We start from the raw sequence: 20,492 nt of genomic DNA, 5'->3' as shown, positions 1-20,492 counted from the left end.
AGCCAGGAGCCAGGTGCTTTTCCTGGTCTCCCATGGGGTGCAGAGCCCAAGCACCTGGGCCATCCTCCACTGCACTCCCGGGCCACAGCAGAGAGCTGGCCTGGAAGAGGGGCAACCGGGACAGAATCCGGTGCCCCGACCGGGACTAGAACCCGGTGTGCCGGCGCCGCTAGGCGGAGGATTAGCCTAGTGAGCCGCGGCGCCGGCCAACCCAGAATTTTCTGAGACAATGGGATGTTAACAGAAGATTCCGTGATACATCACCTGTCTTGAAATTTTGAGTCAAATTTTGATTCCCGAGACAATAAGGCATGAGCCTTGCTGACGGCAGATGCTGATAATGGACGACGAGCAAGTCTCTTGGCCCGGAAGCAGGAGTCTGAGATGTTTACCACCGTGAGCATGGGGAGTTTATCTGAGAAAGCAGACCAGAAGGAAACATGTAACATGCTGCCTAGAGAAAGGAAGCCGAGCATACACAGCTTAAGGACCTTGTGAGGAAGAGTCTAGATGCTAAGTTACCTTCAGGATCCACAGAGGTTTGGCATGGTGAGCCCAGGATCCGAGGATGGCCCCTCTCAATCCGGCGGAAAGATGCCCAGCATTGCGGATGCTGACAGAGAGCTAAGTTGCAGGTGGTTTCATCCCACTGGGTCTCATCTGGCAAGTCCATAGCTGTAAAAGGTTTAGGACAACGGCCAGCCCTGCAGTGTTCTACCCCTCTGGGAAATCAACAAATAATAATTAGGGAATATTACACATAAACCATGCAGTATTTGGACTCAATGCACAAAATATTTCTACTGAACTTTCATTGGTAAATGGTCATTGGATAAGTAAAGGTTGGGAAATAAACAGGCATGAAAACATCTCAGAGCGACATAAGAGTTTGGGGACGGAGTTCAGAAGGTCTCCTCCTAATTGGTCATTCATTTAATATCTGAGTGGTCTGGGACTTTAATCTGAGCCTCAGTTTCCTCGTATGTAAAATGGGGATAAGCCTATTAAACAGACATTACCAAATTAGTTAATAAATATTAAAGGCTTGACATATAGGCTAAAATAAGCATTAGCATCATTTCCAGTTCTCCTTAGTCAATGATCAGGGAGAAGGTGCCATTATCTCCAAAAGCCTTAAATTAAAACCAATGTAGTCATACAATCACTTTAGATGACTCAAACCTTGGGAAGGCAGGCTTCCTTTTCCAGTATGAGGGTACTTCAAAATGTTCATGAAAAATGGCATTAAAAGAGACGTTCTTTAGTGCAAAATCATTTTGAAATCCATGCAGAGATTCTTCAAAGTTTTTATGAAAAATGAGAACTATGAAAAAACTACACATGGGTTTGAAAATATTTTGCTCCAAAATAAACCTATCTTTTAATTCCACATTTCTGCAGACTTACCCCCATGCTGATTCCCATGCAGGCAAAATCCCAGCAATGCATGGGTTTGAACACTCAAATAGCAAATCAGTAGACTTGTAGTTGCTTCGGAGGTCATTACTTTTTCATTTACTGGCTGTAAGCATAAGGTCTTAGGCAAGTGACTTCATCTTAGCCTGTTTCCTCACGTAACGTGTGTGGTTGGGGCAGGCGGCTGGCTGTGTGTGTGTGTGTGTGTGTGTGTGCGTGTGAACCCCTAAGCAGAACTGTGGAATCGTTAAATAAGATAATACACTTGAATTGCTGGTATTATGGGTGCTCAGAATCTTCTTCCCTCTGCAGACGTTTCAGGCAATCACTACCACTCCATCCCTAATGCTTTTTAAGGACAGTGTCCACTTCTTCTTTCTTTTATCCAACATGTTTATTGACTACCAAAGATATGAGAGGGCTCGTTTGGGGCACGGAGAACACTGATAAGCAAACCATGTTCTGAACACCTTGTCAGATCAAAGACAGCGAACTATTGGCCTTGGATTGTACCCAACCTGACCTGCTTAGTTTGGCAGGCACTTTGAGCCTACCAAAAATCGAAATAGTCCCTAATATCCAGATTTCTGGCTCCTCTTACAGATCAAAACATCTGACAACACTGGGCCCAATTCCAACTACACAGCAATTGGCTGAAGCGTTCCAGCTCCTGGCATCTCTACGCCCAGTCTGCCCTAGCCAAGTACAGTAGGACCCCCACGAGGTCCTGGTCTCTAGCTCAAGTTTGGTTGCCTTTTACCATGGCATGTGCTCTGCTGTTTTTCTAATAGGGAAGTATCTCGCTCTAATCATGTATCCATCAAAAGCAAGAAAAATTTGAGACAGCATGTTTCAAGGGGAAAAAAACAACTGGATTAGTTCTCAGTGGCAGTAAGAATTTCCACATACCTAATGTGAAAGGAATACAACTTGAAGTGCCACTGCAGGAGCCGCAGTGTCGTGGGGAAAGCCGCCACCTGCAGTGCCAGCATCCCATATGGGTACCGGTTCCAGTGCCGGCTGCTCCACTTCTGATCCCGCTCCCTGCTAATGTACCTGGGACAGCAGCTGAGGATGGCTCAAATGCTCGGGCCCCTGCACCCACGTAGGGGCTCCTGGCTTCATCCTGGCCCAGCTGGGCACAGCCATTTGAGGAGTGAATCAGCAGATGGGAGATCTCCTTCGCTTTCTCTTTTATATATATATATATATATGCACATATATATATATCAAATATCTAAATCTTAAGTAGTTGGGTCCTGGCCATCCACGTGGGAGACCTGGATTGAGTTCTAGGCTCCTGGCTTCCACCTGGCTCACCACCCATTGGCCAGCATCTGGGGACTGAACCTGATGTAAGATTCCTCTCTCTCTTCCCAAATAAAAAAGATTTGTTAATTACAGAAGAGGAAGAGGAAGAAGAAGAAACCCTTGGGTATGATTTTGCCTGGGAAAGGTGTACGACACACAATGTAATGAACTAAAACTAAACGCAATTTTAACAAGGCTGTTTTAAATGGGACGATGCAGTATTTTAAAAGCGGCTGCTCCCGCCCTTTCCTGCCCAGCCCGAAATGAACCTCTAAGTCTGGTCAGGCGCATCCCGCTGTGAACAAGAGCTCAAGGGAAAAAAAAGGTAACTCCCCAAAAAAGCCTAGCTAACACCTATCCTTGGTAAGGATTAGCACAGCGCCGTGAGGGGCGGAAAGATGGATGGACATCGGCAAGCGCTGGGCTGAAGAAAGATTCCCCGCTGCGTTCTGGAACAGGAAAAACACTGTGGCTGTCGGGAGGGAGCGGTTCCGCCTCGCAGGGTCCCGGCTCCTCGGGACCACGGCAAAGATGAAACCCCGAGGGTTCCCGAAATCCAGGGGCCCAACGCAGCCCCGCCCGGCGAGGAGCTCGGCGGTAATGGCTCACCAGGCCCCGCCTCTCGTCCGGAGGGGCCCCACCCAGCCGCCTCGGCTCCACGCCTCCGTCTCCCACGCGAGGCGCGAGGCCGCTCCGTCGCCAAGCAACGGCGCAGAGCACGATGGGGCTCGGACGGAAGCCTCCGTGGGCCATACTTAGTTCGAGGCGAAAGCTCTGGACGTAGCGGGAGCGTGAAGCAGAGACACTCTTCTGAGGAAGAACGTGCGGCGTACGGTGGGCGCTGACCGAAAGATCCAGCGAGCCAAAACCGCTACGAGCGCAAAAAGTTCGGGTGCAAAGCGTCTTGAGGTGGAGAGGCGGGGCTGGCGTAGGAGGAAGGCTGGGGGCGCGGGGCACTGTGGGACACGGTGCGGCCTACGTGAGGCGGAACGGAAGCCTCGGAGGGTCAGACAGCAGCGGCGCGGGAAGTCCGGACGCTGGAGGTACCTGGGGAGGAGGCCCTAGGCTCAGACTCAGGCCTCGACCGCGGCCATGGCAGAGAGGCCCGAGGACTTAAACCTGCCCAACGCCGTAATCACCAGGATCATCAAGGAGGCGGTGAGCAGCTCGGGCTGGCGATGGGCCGGGGGCGGACGAGCGGGCAGAAGGGAAGCAGGTCCTGGGCCGGCGGCTTTGCTCACTCCCGCCGTCATCACAGCTCCCGGAAGGTGTCAACATCTCCAAGGAGGCCCGGAGCGCCATCTCACGCGCCGCCAGCGTCTTCGTGCTGTACGCCACATCGTGGTGAGCAGGACAGAGCGAGCCGGCGTCCGGCTGGGTCTAAGGCCTGGAGGGTGGGGGGGAGGCACCGGGAACCGCTGCTGGCAGTTGTGGTCTGGGACCCATGTAAACCCCCCTCCCGGGTCTTCCCGGGTCTGTTCGAACAGCAGACTTAGGTACGGGCAAGGGCAGGGTTTACGCAGGTTACGCAAACATCTGTACGGCCAAGATGTGCCTGGGTTCTCCCTTCCCACCCCTGGGTGCCCCTTTTCGCGTCCTAAAGAGGGAAGGGGGCAGCCGTTTAGAGCCCTTTTTGCTTTGTTTCAGTGCCAACAACTTCGCGATGAAAGGGAAACGCAAGACCCTGAATGCCAGCGACGTGCTGTCCGCCATGGAGGAGATGGAGTTCCAGAGGTTCGTCGCCCCGCTGAAGGAGGCCCTGGAAGGTAACGACCCCCGCGTGGCTTCTCTTCTTCTTCACTTTATTTGGAAGGCAGAGAGAGAGAGATCGTTAAACACAGCGAGATCTTCCGCCCTCCGGTTCACTCCCCAAATGCCCAGGTTAGCTATGGCCGGGCCGGGCCGGGCCGGACCCCTGCCCTTCCTCTGGGTCTTCCACGTGGGGAGCAGGGCCCCAAGTATTTGCGCCATCCAAGGTGTTCCGGCAGGAGGCTGGCTCTAAAGTGGCGGAGCCAGGACTCAAACCAGGCACTCCCGTACAGGTATGGGATGCGTGCGTTCCGAGCTGCGCCTTAATCCCTGCCCCCAGTGCCTGCCCGTACCCTTCTGTTTCCCAAACCACATGGAAGACGGGTGACCTGTTGATGTGGCCCTGGGACTGTGAAAGAGTGGCCCAGAAAGCCAGTACCGGATGTGACCGGACGTAGTTCAGTGGCACCACCCGAGACCTCTCGGTGCTGCTCGCCAGGTCCTTTTCTGCTCGTGTCCCTTGGTTTTTCCAGCTGTCCAGTGATGCTGCCGGCTGCGGTCCCCGCTTGTCTCCCCCAGCCCTGTCTCCTAACCCCGCCCCTCTTCCTGCAGCCTATAGGCGGGAGCAGAGGGGCAAGAAGGAAGCTTCGGAACAGAAGAAGAAAGACAAAGACAAAAAGGCGGATTCGGAAGAGCCGGACAAGAGCAGGGACGAGGACAACGATGAAGATGAGGAGAGGCTGGAGGAAGAAGAGCAGAATGAAGAGGAGGAGATTGACAACTGAGTGCTGCGGGAGTCTGGACCTCGGGAGGCAGGTGGGCGGCGGGAGGCAGGCGGGCGGTGGCCGTGGGCTCCGTGTTTGTGCGCTGCTTTGCCCCGGGCTGGAGTGCTGGAGCAGATGCAGGCCGCCAGCCGAACCGGCGCTCCCGACGCCGCGCAGCCGCCTGGCACAGCCCTGTGCCGCTTCCTTGAGCGGGCGGTCGTCACTGAACAGCTCGCTCCGTTAGTCAGTGTGATCTCTCGTGTTGGCTTACATGTATGGCTGGGTAGGTTTTGACCCCCAGTCCTCCTACCCCTGAAGAGAGTCGTAATTCCCCTGCTGCCTGCTGTGTTCCAAGTCTCAGAGGCCATGAGGCTCCAGAAAGCTGGGCTTCCTTGCACACGATGTGGCCGTGGAAACCCGTGAAGTGGTCAGGCGGTTGGCTTTAGGACACTGCTAAGAGAACTGGAGGATTAAAGAAATCTGTTCTGTTGTCTCTCCCCTTGGCAGGAACATCCGTGGGAGTGGATTCTGTTAGACCCGCTCACCCTGGAGCTCATCTGTGTGCCTTAGGCAGCCTGCCTGGGGCGGGCCGGGCCGGGCGCCGCGCTCTGAGCTCACGCGCTCCGGATTGAACAGTGGAGACCACAGGCAGGCAGGCAGGGACGCCGGGGTCTTACGGAGCAGGCGCCTCACTGCCTTCGCCATGTGCACTTGAGAACCTGCTGGAGGCCAAGCCCGCCTCCCGGGCTGGGGCCTGAGCGTCCTCCTTCAGTTCACGGAGAGTTCCAGACCGTCTCCCCTCTAGGCACAGCTCTCCCTCCGCTCCTGTGGCTCTTCTCATTTCCACTTTCTCTCTCAGTCCTGCCAGTCTGGGAACTTTGACAGTCTGCTTAGTATTCCAAAGTGCAAGTCCTTCTGCTTTCTTAGTTCTAATCTCTCGGCTTTTAAAAAGAATGTCATACAAACCCTTTAGGGCAGTCAGATGGCGCTCAGGAATGTAATGGCTGGCCCACCAGCCGTGCCCCCGAGCTGCTTCTAAAGCACCCCTGTTGGCCTCTCTGAGCCTTTCTCTCTTTTGGGTCAGTGCTACAAGCACTGTTCTGTTTGCAGGTTGAGCGCTTGGGTTTGACAGGTAGGGAAGTGTAGTCTGACACTGTCAACTTGTTAAATGAACACAGGGAGGCGTTCAATGAGTGATGGCTGTTGAGAAGATTGTAATGCTTTGTACGAATAAAGAACGTTCTTGTTAGAAGAGATGACGCCTGCGTGTTCCCCGTGTGCTTTTGGAGAGGAGCCACTGATCAAGTCCCCATACAGTGTCTGGGGTGTGATCCCCGGGCCAGATCTTGGAAACACGGGAGCCTGCATCACCGCTGGCGGCCAGCAGATGCCGCTCGCTCACAGGCAAGGGTGCTGCTGCTCAGCTGGCGCGAGCCTGATCATGGCTGGCACCTTAGAAAGCCAGCGACGCCACTTCCTGAGCTCCCACTGCGTCTGGCGCTGTTCCGAATGCCTGCCAAAACTACCTCTTAGACCCTGGGAAGCAGCCCTGCTGTCACCCTCATTACCTTTTAACCACACTGCTCCTAACCGCACTCTAACCTACGCAGTCTTTTCAAATCATAAAAAGTTCATGCATATCGGGGCTGGCATTGTAGCTTCGTGGGTAGAGCCACCACCTGCCTTGCCAGCATCCCATGTGGGCCCTGGTTTGAGACACAGCTGCTCCACTTCCGATCCAGCTCCCTGCTAATGGCCTAGGAAGGCAGCAGTAGATGGCACAGGTGCTTGGGCCCCTGCCACCAATGTGGGAGGCCTGGAAGAAGCTCCTGGCTCCTGGCTTTGGCTTGGCCCAGCCCTGGCTGTTGCAGCCATGTAGGGTGTGAGCCAGAGGTTGCAAGATCACTCTCTGTCCCTAACTCTTTCAAATAAATATTTTTTTGAAGAACTGTATGCAGGTTTTCACGGTCAGTTGATCCAATGGGTTTTTCCCTGTCCACAGCAGAAACATCCTTTCATAATTCCCATGAGCACCGCTGTAGGCTAAGCCAAGTCCCATCTGGACTCCTGTGGCTTCCTTTGAGCTGAGTTTCCTGCCTCATCTCTGCTTCCCCTCTGTACTAGCCAAGTGAACCTTCTGGAACATGGCTGCGTTACAGTCCTCCCCCCAACCCTGCTTCCTGTCAAACAAACCAGTTACACAAGCCCTGCGTAAGGACAGCTCGTTCCATCTATTCTGCTACTCCATCATAAGACTGCACCTGTCAGGAGTGAATCCCAAAAGAACTGCATTATAACTCCATCCATCCTGCCCCTCCTCACCAATCTTACACCAAAAAAAAAAATTTTTTTCCTTAGAAATATTTGGCTTAAAACTACAGGTTTTTGGTTTTTTGTTTTTAGATTGATTGATTTATGTGAGAGGCAGAGTTGCAGAGAGCCAGGTCTTGTATCTGCTGGTTCACTCCCCAGACCTCTCACTGACGGGTGAAAGGCTCTTTGGAGCGAGGGGACCTGCCCAAGATCGCACCAATGTACAAGAATGGGGATCCTGTTGGGGTCCCGGTGGCCTTCAGCTGTGCTTCTGTTTTATTTTAACAAACAAACTTTGGAACAGTCTTACAGAAAAGTTTCACAGAATTGCAGGAATCTCATACTCTTCACTCAACTTTCCCTGTGTTCACGTACTGCATAAACCATGGTGCCTTTGTCAAAACTAAGAAACGTGTAATATAGACGGAAAGCGGGAGCTGGGGGTGTGTCTTTCATCCTGTGATTCACTCCCCAAATGGCCACAATGGCAGGAGCTGGGCCAGTCTGAAGCCAGGAGCTTCTTCCGAGTCTCCCATGTGGTTGCAGGGCTCAGACACTTGGGCCATCTTCCCATCTTTCCCAGGCCACAAGCAGAGAGCTAGACTTGAGCAGTGCCCATATGGGATACCAGAACACAGGCGGAGGCTTAATCTATACTATAGCACTGGCCTTGCACCTGTTTTACTACTAACAAACTTTCTATAAAAATGTCCGAACAAAAATTGGAAGTGAGCTCACTTTTTAAGCCTAAGATGAAGAACAGGCACATGTAGCAACAAGTTATATAGCTGCTTGGGGCATATGGGGAGTGAACCAGCAGACAGAAAGATCTTTCTCTGCGTCACTCTGCCTTTTGAAATAAATATTTTTAAAAAATAAAGTTATGATGAAATTCATGGAACAAAAACCATTTTTTTTTTTAAGTTTCTTTATTTCAAAGGCAGAATGACAAAGACAGAGGTTACATCCACTGGTTCACTCCCCAAATGTCTGCAACAGCCAGGACTGGGTCAGCTGAAGCCAGGAACACAGAACTCCATCTGGGTTCTCATGTGGGTAGCAGGGATCAAGTACTTGAGCCATCATCTGCTACCCCCAGGCTCATTAGCAGGAAGTTGGCTTGGAAACAAAGGCAGGATTCTATCCCAAGCCTTCCAGTATGTGATGCAAGTATTCCAAGCTGGGGCTTAACCTGCTGCACCACAACACCTGCCCCAAGTTAACCATTTTTAAGCAAACATGGGGTAGCATTTCATACATTCACAATGTTGTGCAACCATACCCTCTATCTAGTTTCAAAATATCTCCATCCCTCTGTACACATTAAGTAGTTATTCCCATGCCCTCATCTTCCCAGCACCTTGCAAACCACCCACCTGCTTTGGGTCTCCTTTCTTTTCTCCATGGCATTTAGTCTAATACCATGCTCCTGCTTGGCAGGCACTCACAACTGGCTTAACTTTTTATTGTGGTATAATATTAATACTAAAAGGGGCAAGTAAGTGTAAAGTTTGATGAATGTTAACCAACTAACCATATCCATGTAACTCACTCCCTGATAAACACTGCCAACCCCCTGAGAAAGACCCATCACTCTCCCTTTTAGCCCTGCCCATCTCCCCAGTGACAATTGGTGTTCCAGCTTCTAACAGCACAGAGTCATCTTGCCTGGCTTTAATTCATAGAAACCAAATATGTACTCTTGTGTCTGACTCTTTATCCCACATTATGTTCAAGACTTATATTCTCATCACAATATTTTGTGGATGAAAGATGAAGGTAAAATTATTTTTAAAGGGAAAAGATCTTCCAGTCCAGAACAAGGCATGGGAAAAATGGACCGGCAACATTTCTATTTTGCTACCAGGTTCCAGCTCTAAGAAATACATGGGTCCTGATTATTTTTAGTTAGAAGCTCAGAGAGGGAACAGGTGTTGTGAAAGGAATGCTGGGCAGGGGTCTGAACTGGGAAAAATGAGTAGCAGTTACCCCTGTGGGTTGAAGGAGCACAGTTATCAGGCATTGCAGAGAAAATCCCACGGCGCTGAACTCACCCACTATAAAATGCTCAGTCCGCAAAAAACGGACCCAGCTACTGTGTTAGGCATTACGGTGTTGTTTTAGTATCTTCGTCATCAAATTTTTCTTTCAACAACTAACCAGCGCCAAGTTTGCTCCGGGCTAGGACGAGAACCCCCGCCAAGCTCAGCCCGCGCTGGGACTGCCTTGGAGGCAGGCTCTCACGCACTGTCCAGCCAGCTCGGGTCAGGCGCTCCCACGTGGGCTCTCCCCGCCCAAGCGCGGGCCCTGCGCCGGCCGAGCCCGGGAAGGCGGGCCGTCAGGCCCCCTCCACACCCGATTGGCCAGCTCTACTGTTGTGGGCGGGTCCTCCCCGGGGCGGGGCTGCCCTAAGGGGGCGGGCCGTGGGGGTGCTGCTTCCGGGTGAGCTGCCCCGCCCCCACGTGGGCCCCGGGTACTAGAACGTAGAACTGCGGTGGCAGGAGCCGAGTCCGTGATCTCTCCGGGAGGCAGGTGAGCTGAGGGTCCCACCCGGGGAGATGGCGGACTGGGAGGGCGGCTCCGGGGCGCGATGGGGGCTGTGGCACCAAGACTCCCTTGCTCCCGAAGCGCCGCCGGCGGTGCGGCGGGGAAGCGGCTCTCCTGGGACCCCCATCTGGGCTGCAGGGTCCTGCTGCGGGCTCCCCGTTTCGTCTGGGAGATCGCTGGGGCAGTCTCCGTCAGCCCCGAGCCCGAGGCGCTTCGCAGCATGGGGGAGGGAGAACAGTAACAGCCGCTTTGTGCTCGCCGTTGCATGCGTGCCTTGGCCCGAGAACCCCCTATCAGGAGCCCGTTGAGGTCGCCTCAAGCCCTCCCGTTTACCAAATGAGGAAACTGAGGTCCCGCAGCCGGGAAGAGACAGAACCAGGATTTGTGTTCGTCCCACTCCAAAGCTAAACCATCCTGTGTCAGGGTTCCCTCCCCCGCCGCCAGCCCAGCTATGGGGAGCAACTGTGGAATGTGTCCTTAAAGTATCAAAAAGTCGTGCTGCTGGAGACAGATCCGGTCTGAATGCAGAGTGACCCCAAGCCAGTGTCTGCCCGTCTCTGAGCCATTTCATCATGTCTCAGTGATGTGCACAGCTGCCTCTTAGCCGGGACGTTCTAAGAGTCTGTGCAGATGGCAGCTCCAGATGGCTAAACCCAGAGCAGATCAGGCTCATTCGAAGCCCCCAGGACAAAGCCAGAGTCTTGTTTTTCTCTTTAGCTCCTGTGTCTAGCGCGGCACCCAGCACACAGGGTGCACAGTCGGGAAGTGCAGGTGACTGAACAGGCTGCCCAGTCCGCCGCTTCTCAGAACTGTCCAACAGCTGCCGTCCTAGGCCCTCCTGGGAATCTGGGTTTGCTGGCCCCGGCCACCTTCTCCCTAGCTGGCCTCCCAACTGCCTCCTCCGCAGCCAGCGGCAGAGCCTGCCAGAGTTGGCAGCAGCTACCAATCCTCCCTGGGCAAATGCACAGAGTCTGGAATCCTCAGCAGGGCCCATGAGGGCTCAGCCCACCTGGGGCAGCTCTCAGGGCCCGAGTTAGCTGCTGTCAGGTGGGGGATGTAAGGGAGGAGGCACAGGCAGTGTGGGAAACACTTCCCTGCCCCCTGTTCTGTGATGCTGTCCTTGAGCCCTAGAGACAGAACTCCCTCCCACCGCACCAGGGCCACCCCTCTACTCCACGCACTGGCATCTCCTCCAAATAAAATTAGCCACACGTTCTTGGTGCCAGACACATACCTCCTCGCTATCTGTAGTCTTCCCCACAGCCTTGCACATGGGATCTACCCATTTTATAGATTGCATAGGTCGCACAGTGAAGGCCAGTGAGCTTGCACCGAGTTGCACCGCACAGCCCAGCCCAGACCTGGGACTGACTGGCCTGGAAACAGTTTTTCTGTACCGCGTTCCTCTGCTTTCCCGCACCACTCACCTGCCCTGACCGGACCGAGCAGAGGTGCAGGGCCCCATGAGGCTGGCTTCTGTCTTCACTGGGCGCCACAGGATCTTAGTTGGGGTTTGGAAGCCTCCTTAGCTGGGGAGCGGTGCCCTCCCTGCATGTGAAAAAATCTCCCAAACTTCGAGGGACTTTTCACAGAGCAAGGCCCCAGGCTGGACCTGGCCCAGCAGGACAGAGGTGTGCCTTGGGAAGCATCTGGCCGCTCCCCAGGTGTTACTTGAGCGCCTGTGTGATGTGGGTGACAGAGCACTGGGCTAGAAGGCAGAGCCTCAGGGTCAGTTCCCGGCTGTGCACCTCATTGTGTGATCTCAGAGAAGGCCCCCTGCCTCGCTGCACCCCGTTTCCGCGTTCGGATGCAAAGGGCCGAATAGGCTCAGTGTTGTGGGACTTTTACAGCTCTCACCCCCATTTCTGAAATTGCCTTCTAAATACTAGAATTAAAAAATAAATAAATAAAAGGAGTCCTGGTAGATGCTGCTCCCCAGAAGCGCTCTGGCGAGCCCTCCCCAGTTCTTCCTTGGGTGAAATGTGTGAAGCCAGACTGAGACCAGTGACAGGCATTTGTCCTCTCAGCCCCCTGGAAGCTGATGGTGGGGAGTAGAGGCCCCAGGGGTCCAGAAGCTGCGAAGGTTGTGCTCTGGGAAGTGAATCCCAGGCCTGGCTTCAAAACCTGACCCGACTCCAGCAAAATGACATGGACCCCATCACCGCACCTCTTTGAGCCTCCATTGCTCTGCCCCTAAAAGGACAATTCTTGCAATTCAGTGAGATCATTGAAGCAGCCAGTCCAGGGCCCTGTGCATAACAAAACCCTCAGTGTGCTTTTCTGTCACCCAGAGTGGAGACAGTGTGGGCAGTGAATCAAGTGTTTAACCAGCATCAAGGCATATAGTACATAAAACCCTGCATTTGGCATCTAGGACCAATTCAGCTGCTGCCTCGGTCGTGAGCCAGCTGGGTGATCTTCAACAGGCGACCTAGCCCCTCTGAGCTGGGCTTACTCCTGCCAGATGTGGGAGCGAAATCTTACACAAAATGGGCAGTCGGGACCCCCCTGTCTGTTTAGGAGCAGAGACATCTCTGGGGAGGCCCACCCAGGGGTGTGGTAGTAGGGTGGGTCCCCGTGGGGCTCCTGATAATGCCAACCCCACCAAGGAGGAAGACCAGATAAAACGGGGCCCCTGGGCTGGTCGGGGGTCCTGAGAAACAGGAGAAAGTCAGATCAGGGCACTTCTAGAACACAGCAGGCCTCTGGTCCTGCTGTTTTACCCTCTAACTTGCTGGGCGACCTTGAGTAAGTCCCTGCCCATCTCTGGACCTTGAGGTCCCATTTGTACAAAGGAACATCCGGACTCGGGCCTGGCTGCCCGATTTTCCGCTTCTCATTTTCGTTTCCCTCCTTGACTACTGAGTATTCCTTAGGCATCTCCAGAAGGGAGACTCGAGACACAGCTCTGCACCGCCTCTCTGAGCGTGGTCACCCCCCCCCCCCCTTCCTGTCCTTTCATGCTGCCCGGGCCTGCAAGCTCAGAGCATCCGCCCTAAGAGACTGCCTCTTGGCCCTGATAAGAGGGCCCTTCCTCTCCACCCCCACTGACCCCCAGGCCCTGGGCTCACTGCTTCCTGGCTACTCTGCAGTGCTCCATCTCCAGGATTCTTCCTCCAGGCAGGTTTTGGCTAAGCCACGCCTCTCCCTGCTCAGGAAAATTCCCTGGGCTTCAGTCCTGAAGCTCCCCCTCCCTCCCACCCACACACGCGCTCACCTGCTCCTCCCGTCTTCCCCATCTGGCCTTTTCCTTCTCTGACTGCAGGAACCCCATTCTCTTTCCCTTTACCAAGCTAAACCTACCCATGCTGCAAAGCCAAGTTCAAGCCCCTGCCCTCGCCTTCTGGCGTAATTCACACAGGGGAGGGGCCACGGTACATTTGTGGCTGGGCTCTGTCAGCCTGACCTCCCAGGCCTGGAGCACAAACTCAAGAAGAAATCTGCATGGCCTGGCACACAGTAGGTGCTCAAGATGTAAGCGCGCACACCCCGGCTCCCTCCTGCTTATGTCACTGAGTTGGCGTGCAGAGCATGTTGTCTTGGGCTTCACGTGATCAAGTGTTTACTGGGCGAGCCAGATAGCCTGGGGGCAGAGTGCAGTGGGGGAGGGGACCTGAGCTAAGCCTGGCCCCTGCCCTGCAGAGGCTCTGTCTCCTGCCCCCAGATAAGACAGGTCTATACACAACTGTTATATAAGAGAGGTTGGGCAAGGAGGATGCCTCCGCAGGGAGGGGAGAACCTGGTAGAGTCGGGTACGGGGAGGTTGTGGAGAAATCACAAGTCTTCCCGGTGCAAGAACCAGGTGGGCAGAGCAAGAAGGTGTAGCTTGTGCTTTGGATGATGCAAGGAAGCTTCTTTGGACTGGAAAAGCTGCAGCAGCCCCGCTGGGTGGTGGCAGGGGAGGGCGCATGCGTGCAGGTGTCTGCGCATGGTGCTGGCTTGTCTCTTAACGTGTGTGGTGCCTGACAGAAGTCCATGTGCCAACATGTGAACGGTGCTTCGGGGGAGAATCACAGGGGAGTTTTCTCTTCCTGCTTATCTGCACTTGCGTCAAGTTTCTGCCTCGAACATGGGTACTTCCCATGCAATAAATAGAATTTAAATGGTGGGTAGGTCCATGATTCTCCGACTATGCATAGGGAAGGATCTGTTCTCTCTCTCTCTCTCTCTCTAACCCACTGAAGCTTTGCTAAAATAAATTACAAGGAAAAAAGTATTCTTTTTTAACAAGCAGTCATATAAAATTTTATACCATGAGATTGTAATTGCTATGAAAGCTTCTACATTAGGCTTACCTTTGTTTCTCCAGTCGTCTGTCATAGACCAGCAGGGATCAGTGAACTACAGGGTGCACAGCTAGACTGGGCTAGAAAGAGGGGAGGCAGGCATCTTGGGAAGACCTGTCTTCCAGGTGTAACCATCTCCTGGGGAGAGGGACCTTGTCTCAAGTGTTCCCCCACTCCCCCTTCGCCGACAGAGCTGAGCAGGCAGCACACGCCCCAGGAGCCTCGTCCCAAGCAGCTGAGTGTCCTGGGCCCCTGCCCCGGCCCACGCCATGCAGCCCCAGTCCGTTCTGCACAGCGGCTACTTCCACCCGCTGCTCCGGAGCTGGCAGACAGCCAGCACCACCCTCAGTGCCTCCAACCTCATCTACCCCATCTTCGTCACGTGAGTCCCCAGGAATGGGCCAGGCCCGTGATGGGGGGGGGGAGGCCCCCTGGAGTGGGCATCGGTATTGCTGGGCACGGTGGGGCAGGGTGCAGTGGACTGTCAGCTTGAAAGTCAAGGTATCGGAAGTGGCCTGCTGGTTAGGGGTAGGAGTCTTAGGACAGAACTCAGGCAGCCCATTTGAAGAATCGGAACACTGAGCCTCACGTGCCATCCCGAGCTTCTGCAGTTACGACAGAAGCTGAGAAGACGCTCTGTGGTTCTAAAGTGCTGTGTCCGTGAAGAGGTGACAGTCGGCTGCAGTGATCAATAGCACCAGGGTACTTCTAATGGTTTGCGGGAAAGGGAATTAAAAAATAAGCTGAGGGGCTAGCATAGATACTGTAGGTTAGGCCACTGCTTGCGACTCCGGCTTCCCATTTGGGAGCCCCAGTTCGAGTCCTGGCACCTTCTAGTCCCATCCAGCTCCCTGCTACTGCAACTGAAAAGGCAGTGGAAGATGGCCCTACTACGCGGGCCCCTGCCACCCACTGGGAGACTCAGGTAGAGTTCCTGGCTTGTGGCTTAGGCCTAGCCCAGCCCTCGCTATTGCAGCCATTTGTAAACCAGTGCATGGAAGGTATTCATTCTCTCTCTCTCTCTCCCTCTCTCCCCCTCCCCCTCTCTCCCCCTTTCAAATAAATAAAATAAATTAATTTAAAAAATGGTAAGTTGAGAGGCAGGCTTGTGGAGCAGTGGGTTAAGCTACTGCTTGGGACACACGAATCTCATGTCACAGCGGTAGGGAACTTTTTTTCTGCCAAGAGCCATTTGGGTATTTATCACATCACTCGCAGGCCATATTATCAGCTTAAACTTTAGCCTGCTCTAGGTTTACTGTATTTTAGGTCCCACCTGTAGTTGCCTTGGCAGGGCCAGACCAAATGATTTGGCCAGCCTTATGTGGCCTGCAGGCCGAATGTTCCTCCCCGTGCCAGAGTGACAGTTTGAGTCCCCGTTACTCTGCTTCTGATTCCAGCTCCCTGCTAATGCACCCTGGGAGGCAGCGCATGATGGGTCACGTGCTTGTGTCCTTGCATGGGAGACCTGGATGGAGCTCCAGGCTCCTGGCTTCAGCCTGGCCCAGCCCCGGCTGTTGCAGGCATTTGGGGTGTGAACCAATGGACACAAATCTCTCTCTCTCTCTGTCTTTCTCTCTGACTTGCCCTCTCTCTCTTTCTGTTGCTGTACTTTTCAAGTAGATGAAAAAAAAAGTTTATTTTGGTACAAAAAATGTTTAAATCCATGCATACAATGGCTCTTTTTTTATGAAAAAACTATCTGGATTTCAAATTTTTTTGCACCAAAGTAAACATCTTCTTGTTTCGTTTTTCCACAAAACACTTGCTGAAGTGCTTTCATGGCAACCACAGGTGTTTCTGAGGCCTTTGCGTGCCAGGTGCTAGGCAGGGCACCCGTATCCAGTCCCGTTCCGTCCCGACAGCAGCCGCCTGAGAAAGGTGTCGCGCTGATTCCCCCTAGAGGGTAACTCATGCCGGAGGGATTTTGTCTGTTTTGTCCGCTGTTGCACCAGCAGAGCCTAGGACAGTACCCGGTGAAGGTCACTCACGAGCGGCTGAGATAGGAAAGCAGGCCCTGCCGACTGCAGAGGCCAAGCTCTCAGCCACGTGGCTCCTTCCTGTGCTTGCTGTTCTTGCGGGTGCAGTTGCTCTTACCGCCACTGTGATTCTTGTTCCTATTATTATTTCAGGCCCTGGGCTTGGCCGGGCAGGGGAGCCAGACACTGGATCCCACCCTCCTCCCGCCATCTCCACCCCCATACTCCTGCCCAGCTTCCCATCCATCCCCCCCAAGTCACCCGCTCGCCACCGGTCCCTCCCACGGCTCCCGATCCATAGCCCACCCCCGCTCTTGCAGGGATGTTCCCGATGACGTGCAGCCCATCAACAGCCTCCCAGGAGTGGCCAGGTAGGAGACGTGGGGGCTGGGGGGCAAGGGGAAGGCGGCGGGAGGGAGAGATTTTGCAGGTGCAGCTGCCAGGAGGTAGAAGATGCCAAGAGGCAGACTTCAGGTCAGTCAAGAGAAGGCTTCCCCAGGGCCAGAGCTCTTCTACCATAGGAGAGGCAGCCAGAGGCAGCCTCATAGAGTAACGAGCCGCCCGTCGCCAGAGGCGTGGACGCACAAGGGAGTGGACCTTCAGGTGGGAGGGGAACCTGGGAGGAGCCTGCCCTGGCTGAGTGCCATAGCTCTGCTCCTAGGGGCCGCAGTGCCCCCTCCAGTGCAGTGGGGCATTCCCATCACAGCCTTTCCGGTGGGCCCTGAGTCCTCCTGCTGCCATGTGCACAGGGGCCAGGGGACCCTTGCCCGGCACTTGGCTGCCTTCAGCCTCTCACCCTGCCCCGGCCTAGGTACGGAGTGAACCGGCTGGAGGAGATGCTGCGACCCCTGGTGGAGGAAGGCCTGCGCAGTGTCCTGATCTTTGGCGTCCCCAGCAGAGTCCCCAAGGTGAAGAATCCTAGGGATGCAGGGCTAAGAAGGGAAGCCGGTGGGGCCCAGCCGAGGTTCCACACTGGCCACACCGTGTGCTGGCCCTGGGGCCACAGGTGGAAAGACATGGCCCCTGCCCCTAAGACAGCACCTGCGTTGGGTCAAGAAGCCAAGTAGGGCTGTGACACCCTGATCGGGGAGGCCAGGCTCCCGCTCTGTCCCCCCTGCCAGTAGAGCCAGCCGACTGTCCCTCCTGGGGTGGGTCCTATGGTAAGGAAAGAAATGGAGAAATGGGCCCCTGGCGGCACGTCCCGGTGTCTGCCCGCCGTGCCTTCCCAACACACACTGCGTTGTCTGCCCCACCCCTAGGACGAGAGGGGCTCTGGCGCTGACTCGGAGGACTCCCCGGCTGTGGAGGCTGTCCGTCTGGTGAGGAAGACCTTCCCCAGCCTCCTGGTGGCCTGTGACGTCTGCCTGTGCCCCTACACCTCCCATGGCCACTGCGGTGAGCCCCTTCCCTCCACCAGCCCTTCCACTCCCTCCACCCACCCCGCCACTGCCCACCTCTCCCCAGGGCCCAGGGTGCCCCTCCAATGGCAGCCACCTGTCCTGCAGGGCTCCTGGGTGAAAACGGAGCATTCCAGGCGGAGGAGAGCCGCCAGCGGCTGGCAGAGGTGGCCCTGGCCTACGCCAAGGCAGGTAAATGAGCCCCCTGGGGGCCGGGCACCGCAGGCACTGAGTGGCCACTGGGGGAGGCCCCAGCGCTCTGAAGGCCACCCTCTGCCCCTCAGGGTGTCAGGTGGTAGCCCCGTCAGACATGATGGATGGACGCGTGGAAGCCATCAAGGAGGCCCTCCTGGCACACGGACTTGGCAACAGGGTATGGGTGGGGAGTGCACGGAGGGGTGTGGGGAGGCGGTGAGGGACCCTGGAGCGGCCCCGCCCCCTTAGCCACAGAGAGTCACTGAACTGAGGACAGGCCTTGGGGAACCCCGTCAGCTACTGACCTCAGAGGGGGAAATCGAGGCCCAGAATACAAGGCTAGGCACTGTGCTTGCCGGCCTCGGCCCCCTCCCTGCCTGTCACATCACACTGGGACACCGGAGGAGGGCTGGCTGAGCCCAGACCGCACTGCCTCCTCACAGGTGTCAGTGATGAGCTACAGCGCCAAGTTTGCTTCCTGTTTCTACGGACCTTTCCGGTGAGTGGGACGGGCCGGAGCTTGCAGTGAAATCCCCAGCCCCGTAGCCCAGAGCTGGAGCCCACCCTGCGGCCTCTGCCTCGCAGGGATGCGGCTCAGTCAAGCCCAGCTTTCGGAGACCGCCGCTGCTACCAGCTGCCGCCCGGAGCGCGAGGCCTGGCCCTGCGAGCAGTGGTGAGTGACCGGGCCTGGATTCCCAGCCGGCCCCAGCACGTCTCCTTCCTCGCACTGCCACCGCCACGCCGTTCCCTTCTCCCTTAGGACCGGGATGTACGAGAAGGCGCCGACATGCTCATGGTGAAGCCGGGTATGCCCTACCTGGACATTGTGCGGGAGGTGAAGGTCAAGGTGAGCAGGCAGCAGGGACGGGGCCTGGGAGGGACAGGACAGTTGGGCCACAGACTCGGGACCTTAGGCTGAGAGTGGGGGACCTCAGAGTTGGAAGCGATGTGCCCCTGCCCAGGAATCCCCTCCTCCCTGTGCTGCCCAGGAACTACCATGACCTTTTGGGGCATGACCCACGGGAGCCTTTGAACAGCTGTGATTGATCAGTCCAAGGATGGGGCCAGACTGCTGGCAGCTGTGACTAGGGGCGTGGGGCCTAAGCAGGTCCCAGATTGGGCAGGCAGGGCCCCTCCAGAGGCTCCCCCACCCTCTGCGTCCTGCCGGGTGCTCACCGCGGCCTCCCTGCAGCACCCTGAGCTCCCGCTCGCCGTGTACCACGTCTCTGGAGAGTTCGCCATGCTGTGGCACGGGGCCCAGGCCGGGGCATTTAATCTCAAGGCAGCCGTCCTGGAGGCCATGACCGCCTTCCGCAGGGCAGGTAAGCAGGCAGGGGACGGGTTTCTGACCTGTGCCACAGGGACTGATAGGCACTTTGCCCAGAGAAACAAAGTCACAAGACATCCTGGAGCCTTATGCCTGGAGATTACAGTGCCCAAAGCAGACACAGTTTGACATAGATTGAGGGCAGGCTGTGGGCGACAGAACACGGAGCAGTCAAGAACACAGAGCCCTCTATTACTTTTTCTATGTAAGGGGTTGGACAATCCTCATGTCCTTGTCTAGGAGCTGGGAATGAGATCCCGGGGATGTGGTAGCCCTGAGGATTAAATGAGATAATATGTACATACGTGTGTGACTCCATCAGGGGACACGGGTTTAGTTAGTAGAGTATACCAGCAGGGGAGACAGACTGGCAGCTTAGCTGCTTCCCCCACTGTGCGTTTCCGACAGGGACAAACCGAGGCCCGGAGAGAGAAAATGACCTGGCCAAGGTCTAGAGCAGGCCAAGGCAGGCACAGTGTTGTATTGTGGGCTGCCTGTGCCTTCTTCCTCCCCACCCGCCCTCAGCTATAGACGATATGCGCTCGGCGCCGACACCTGCCTCTCCCCCCTCTGCCTGCCTCTCTCCCAACACAGGGGCCGACATCATCATCACCTACTACACACCGCAGCTGTTGCAGTGGCTGAAGGAGGAGTGACGGAGCAAGTGTGCCAGACCCAAGAACTAGAACTTGAGACAGTTCCCGGGGCCTTGGCAAAGTGGAAACCAAAGTAAATGCTGCTTTTAGAACTGTGCCCTTGTGCCCTCTTCCTGCTCGCATGCTGGCGGGGGCACAGTGGCCCTCCGTGGTTTCTGCCAGGCGCTGCTACCTCTGACCGCTCCCAGCCACATCCTCACCCTACCCTGCGTCAGCCAGCGCTGGGGCTCATCTTTGCCATCCCAGCTCTTCCCGCTGTATGGCTTCAGCTTGAAAGCAGCCATGAGTCCCGGGCTCAGGCGTGGTGGAACCCGGGAGAGGGGCTTGAAGCTTTAGGGGAAGAGGATTGCAGCTGGATCTGGGGTGCTGAGAAGCTCCGGAAGGCTTGGGGCGTCCGGCAGCAGAGCTGGGTGCTGGCACTTGAGGCCTGGGCAGGTGTCCCGCTTAGAGTGGAGCTTTGCTGCAGTCCCGCTGGGAGGCGGTTCCCCACAAGCTGCCCGAGATCTCCACTTTTCCTCCCAGCCGTCAGCCCCGAGGAGAGTCACTCACTAG

General features: G+C 55.6%; 3 protein-coding genes across 9 annotated transcripts in view; 2 read left to right on the top strand and 1 right to left on the bottom strand.

The window, feature by feature from the left end:
* C1H9orf43 (chromosome 1 C9orf43 homolog) overlaps positions 1-2,542 on the bottom strand; it is a 32,765-nt gene extending 30,223 nt beyond the window's left edge. For 4 of the 5 annotated variants that reach the window (XR_016224987.1, XR_016224986.1, XM_008273416.5 and 1 more), the window contains exons 1-3: positions 2,326-2,542; positions 523-722; positions 265-415 (exon numbers count right to left, since the gene is read on the bottom strand). Coding sequence is in view for 2 of the 5 variants with exons in the window: in XM_008273416.5 (XP_008271638.3) it covers positions 265-415; positions 523-722; positions 2,326-2,408 (434 nt within the window). In the remaining 3 variants the exon portion in view is untranslated. Of the gene's footprint in view, positions 1-264; positions 416-522; positions 723-2,325 lie in introns of those variants that run through there. The other variant, XM_089319689.1, reaches the window with a different exon arrangement.
* A 1,193-nt stretch (positions 2,543-3,735) lies between these two features.
* On the top strand, positions 3,736-6,496 carry POLE3 (DNA polymerase epsilon 3, accessory subunit). Of its 2 annotated transcripts, XM_070066358.2 has the most exons (5): positions 3,736-3,885; positions 3,986-4,071; positions 4,375-4,493; positions 5,089-5,292; positions 5,748-6,496. In XM_070066358.2, the coding sequence occupies exons 1-4, from the start codon at positions 3,820-3,822 to the stop codon at positions 5,259-5,261; spliced, it is 444 nt and encodes a 147-aa protein (XP_069922459.1). In that variant the 5' UTR covers positions 3,736-3,819; the 3' UTR covers positions 5,262-5,292; positions 5,748-6,496. The 2 variants fall into 2 exon arrangements, with proteins under 2 accessions (XP_069922459.1, XP_002720466.1); XM_002720420.6 differs by having other exon boundaries at positions 5,089-6,496.
* Positions 6,497-10,059: 3,563 nt separating this feature from the next.
* Positions 10,060-20,037, top strand: ALAD (aminolevulinate dehydratase). Of its 2 annotated transcripts, none has more exons than XM_002720421.6 (12): positions 10,060-10,085; positions 14,578-14,768; positions 16,686-16,736; positions 17,177-17,273; positions 17,625-17,760; positions 17,871-17,954; positions 18,047-18,135; positions 18,401-18,456; positions 18,543-18,630; positions 18,718-18,804; positions 19,150-19,279; positions 19,879-20,037. In XM_002720421.6, exons 2-12 carry the CDS (start codon positions 14,656-14,658, stop codon positions 19,938-19,940), a joined length of 993 nt encoding a protein of 330 aa, XP_002720467.2. In that variant the 5' UTR covers positions 10,060-10,085; positions 14,578-14,655; the 3' UTR covers positions 19,941-20,037. The 2 variants fall into 2 exon arrangements, with proteins under 2 accessions (XP_002720467.2, XP_089175821.1); XM_089319695.1 differs by lacking the exon at positions 10,060-10,085 and adding an exon at positions 13,796-13,902.
* Positions 20,038-20,492: the final 455 nt, after the last annotated feature.

The sequence above is a fragment of the Oryctolagus cuniculus genome, chromosome 1 (genome assembly GCF_051225735.1).
Source record: "Oryctolagus cuniculus isolate XC-2025 breed Fujian yellow rabbit chromosome 1, ASM5122573v1, whole genome shotgun sequence".
Classification (NCBI taxonomy): domain Eukaryota; kingdom Metazoa; phylum Chordata; class Mammalia; order Lagomorpha; family Leporidae; genus Oryctolagus; species Oryctolagus cuniculus.
This window is presented reverse-complemented; position numbering and strand designations above follow the sequence as displayed.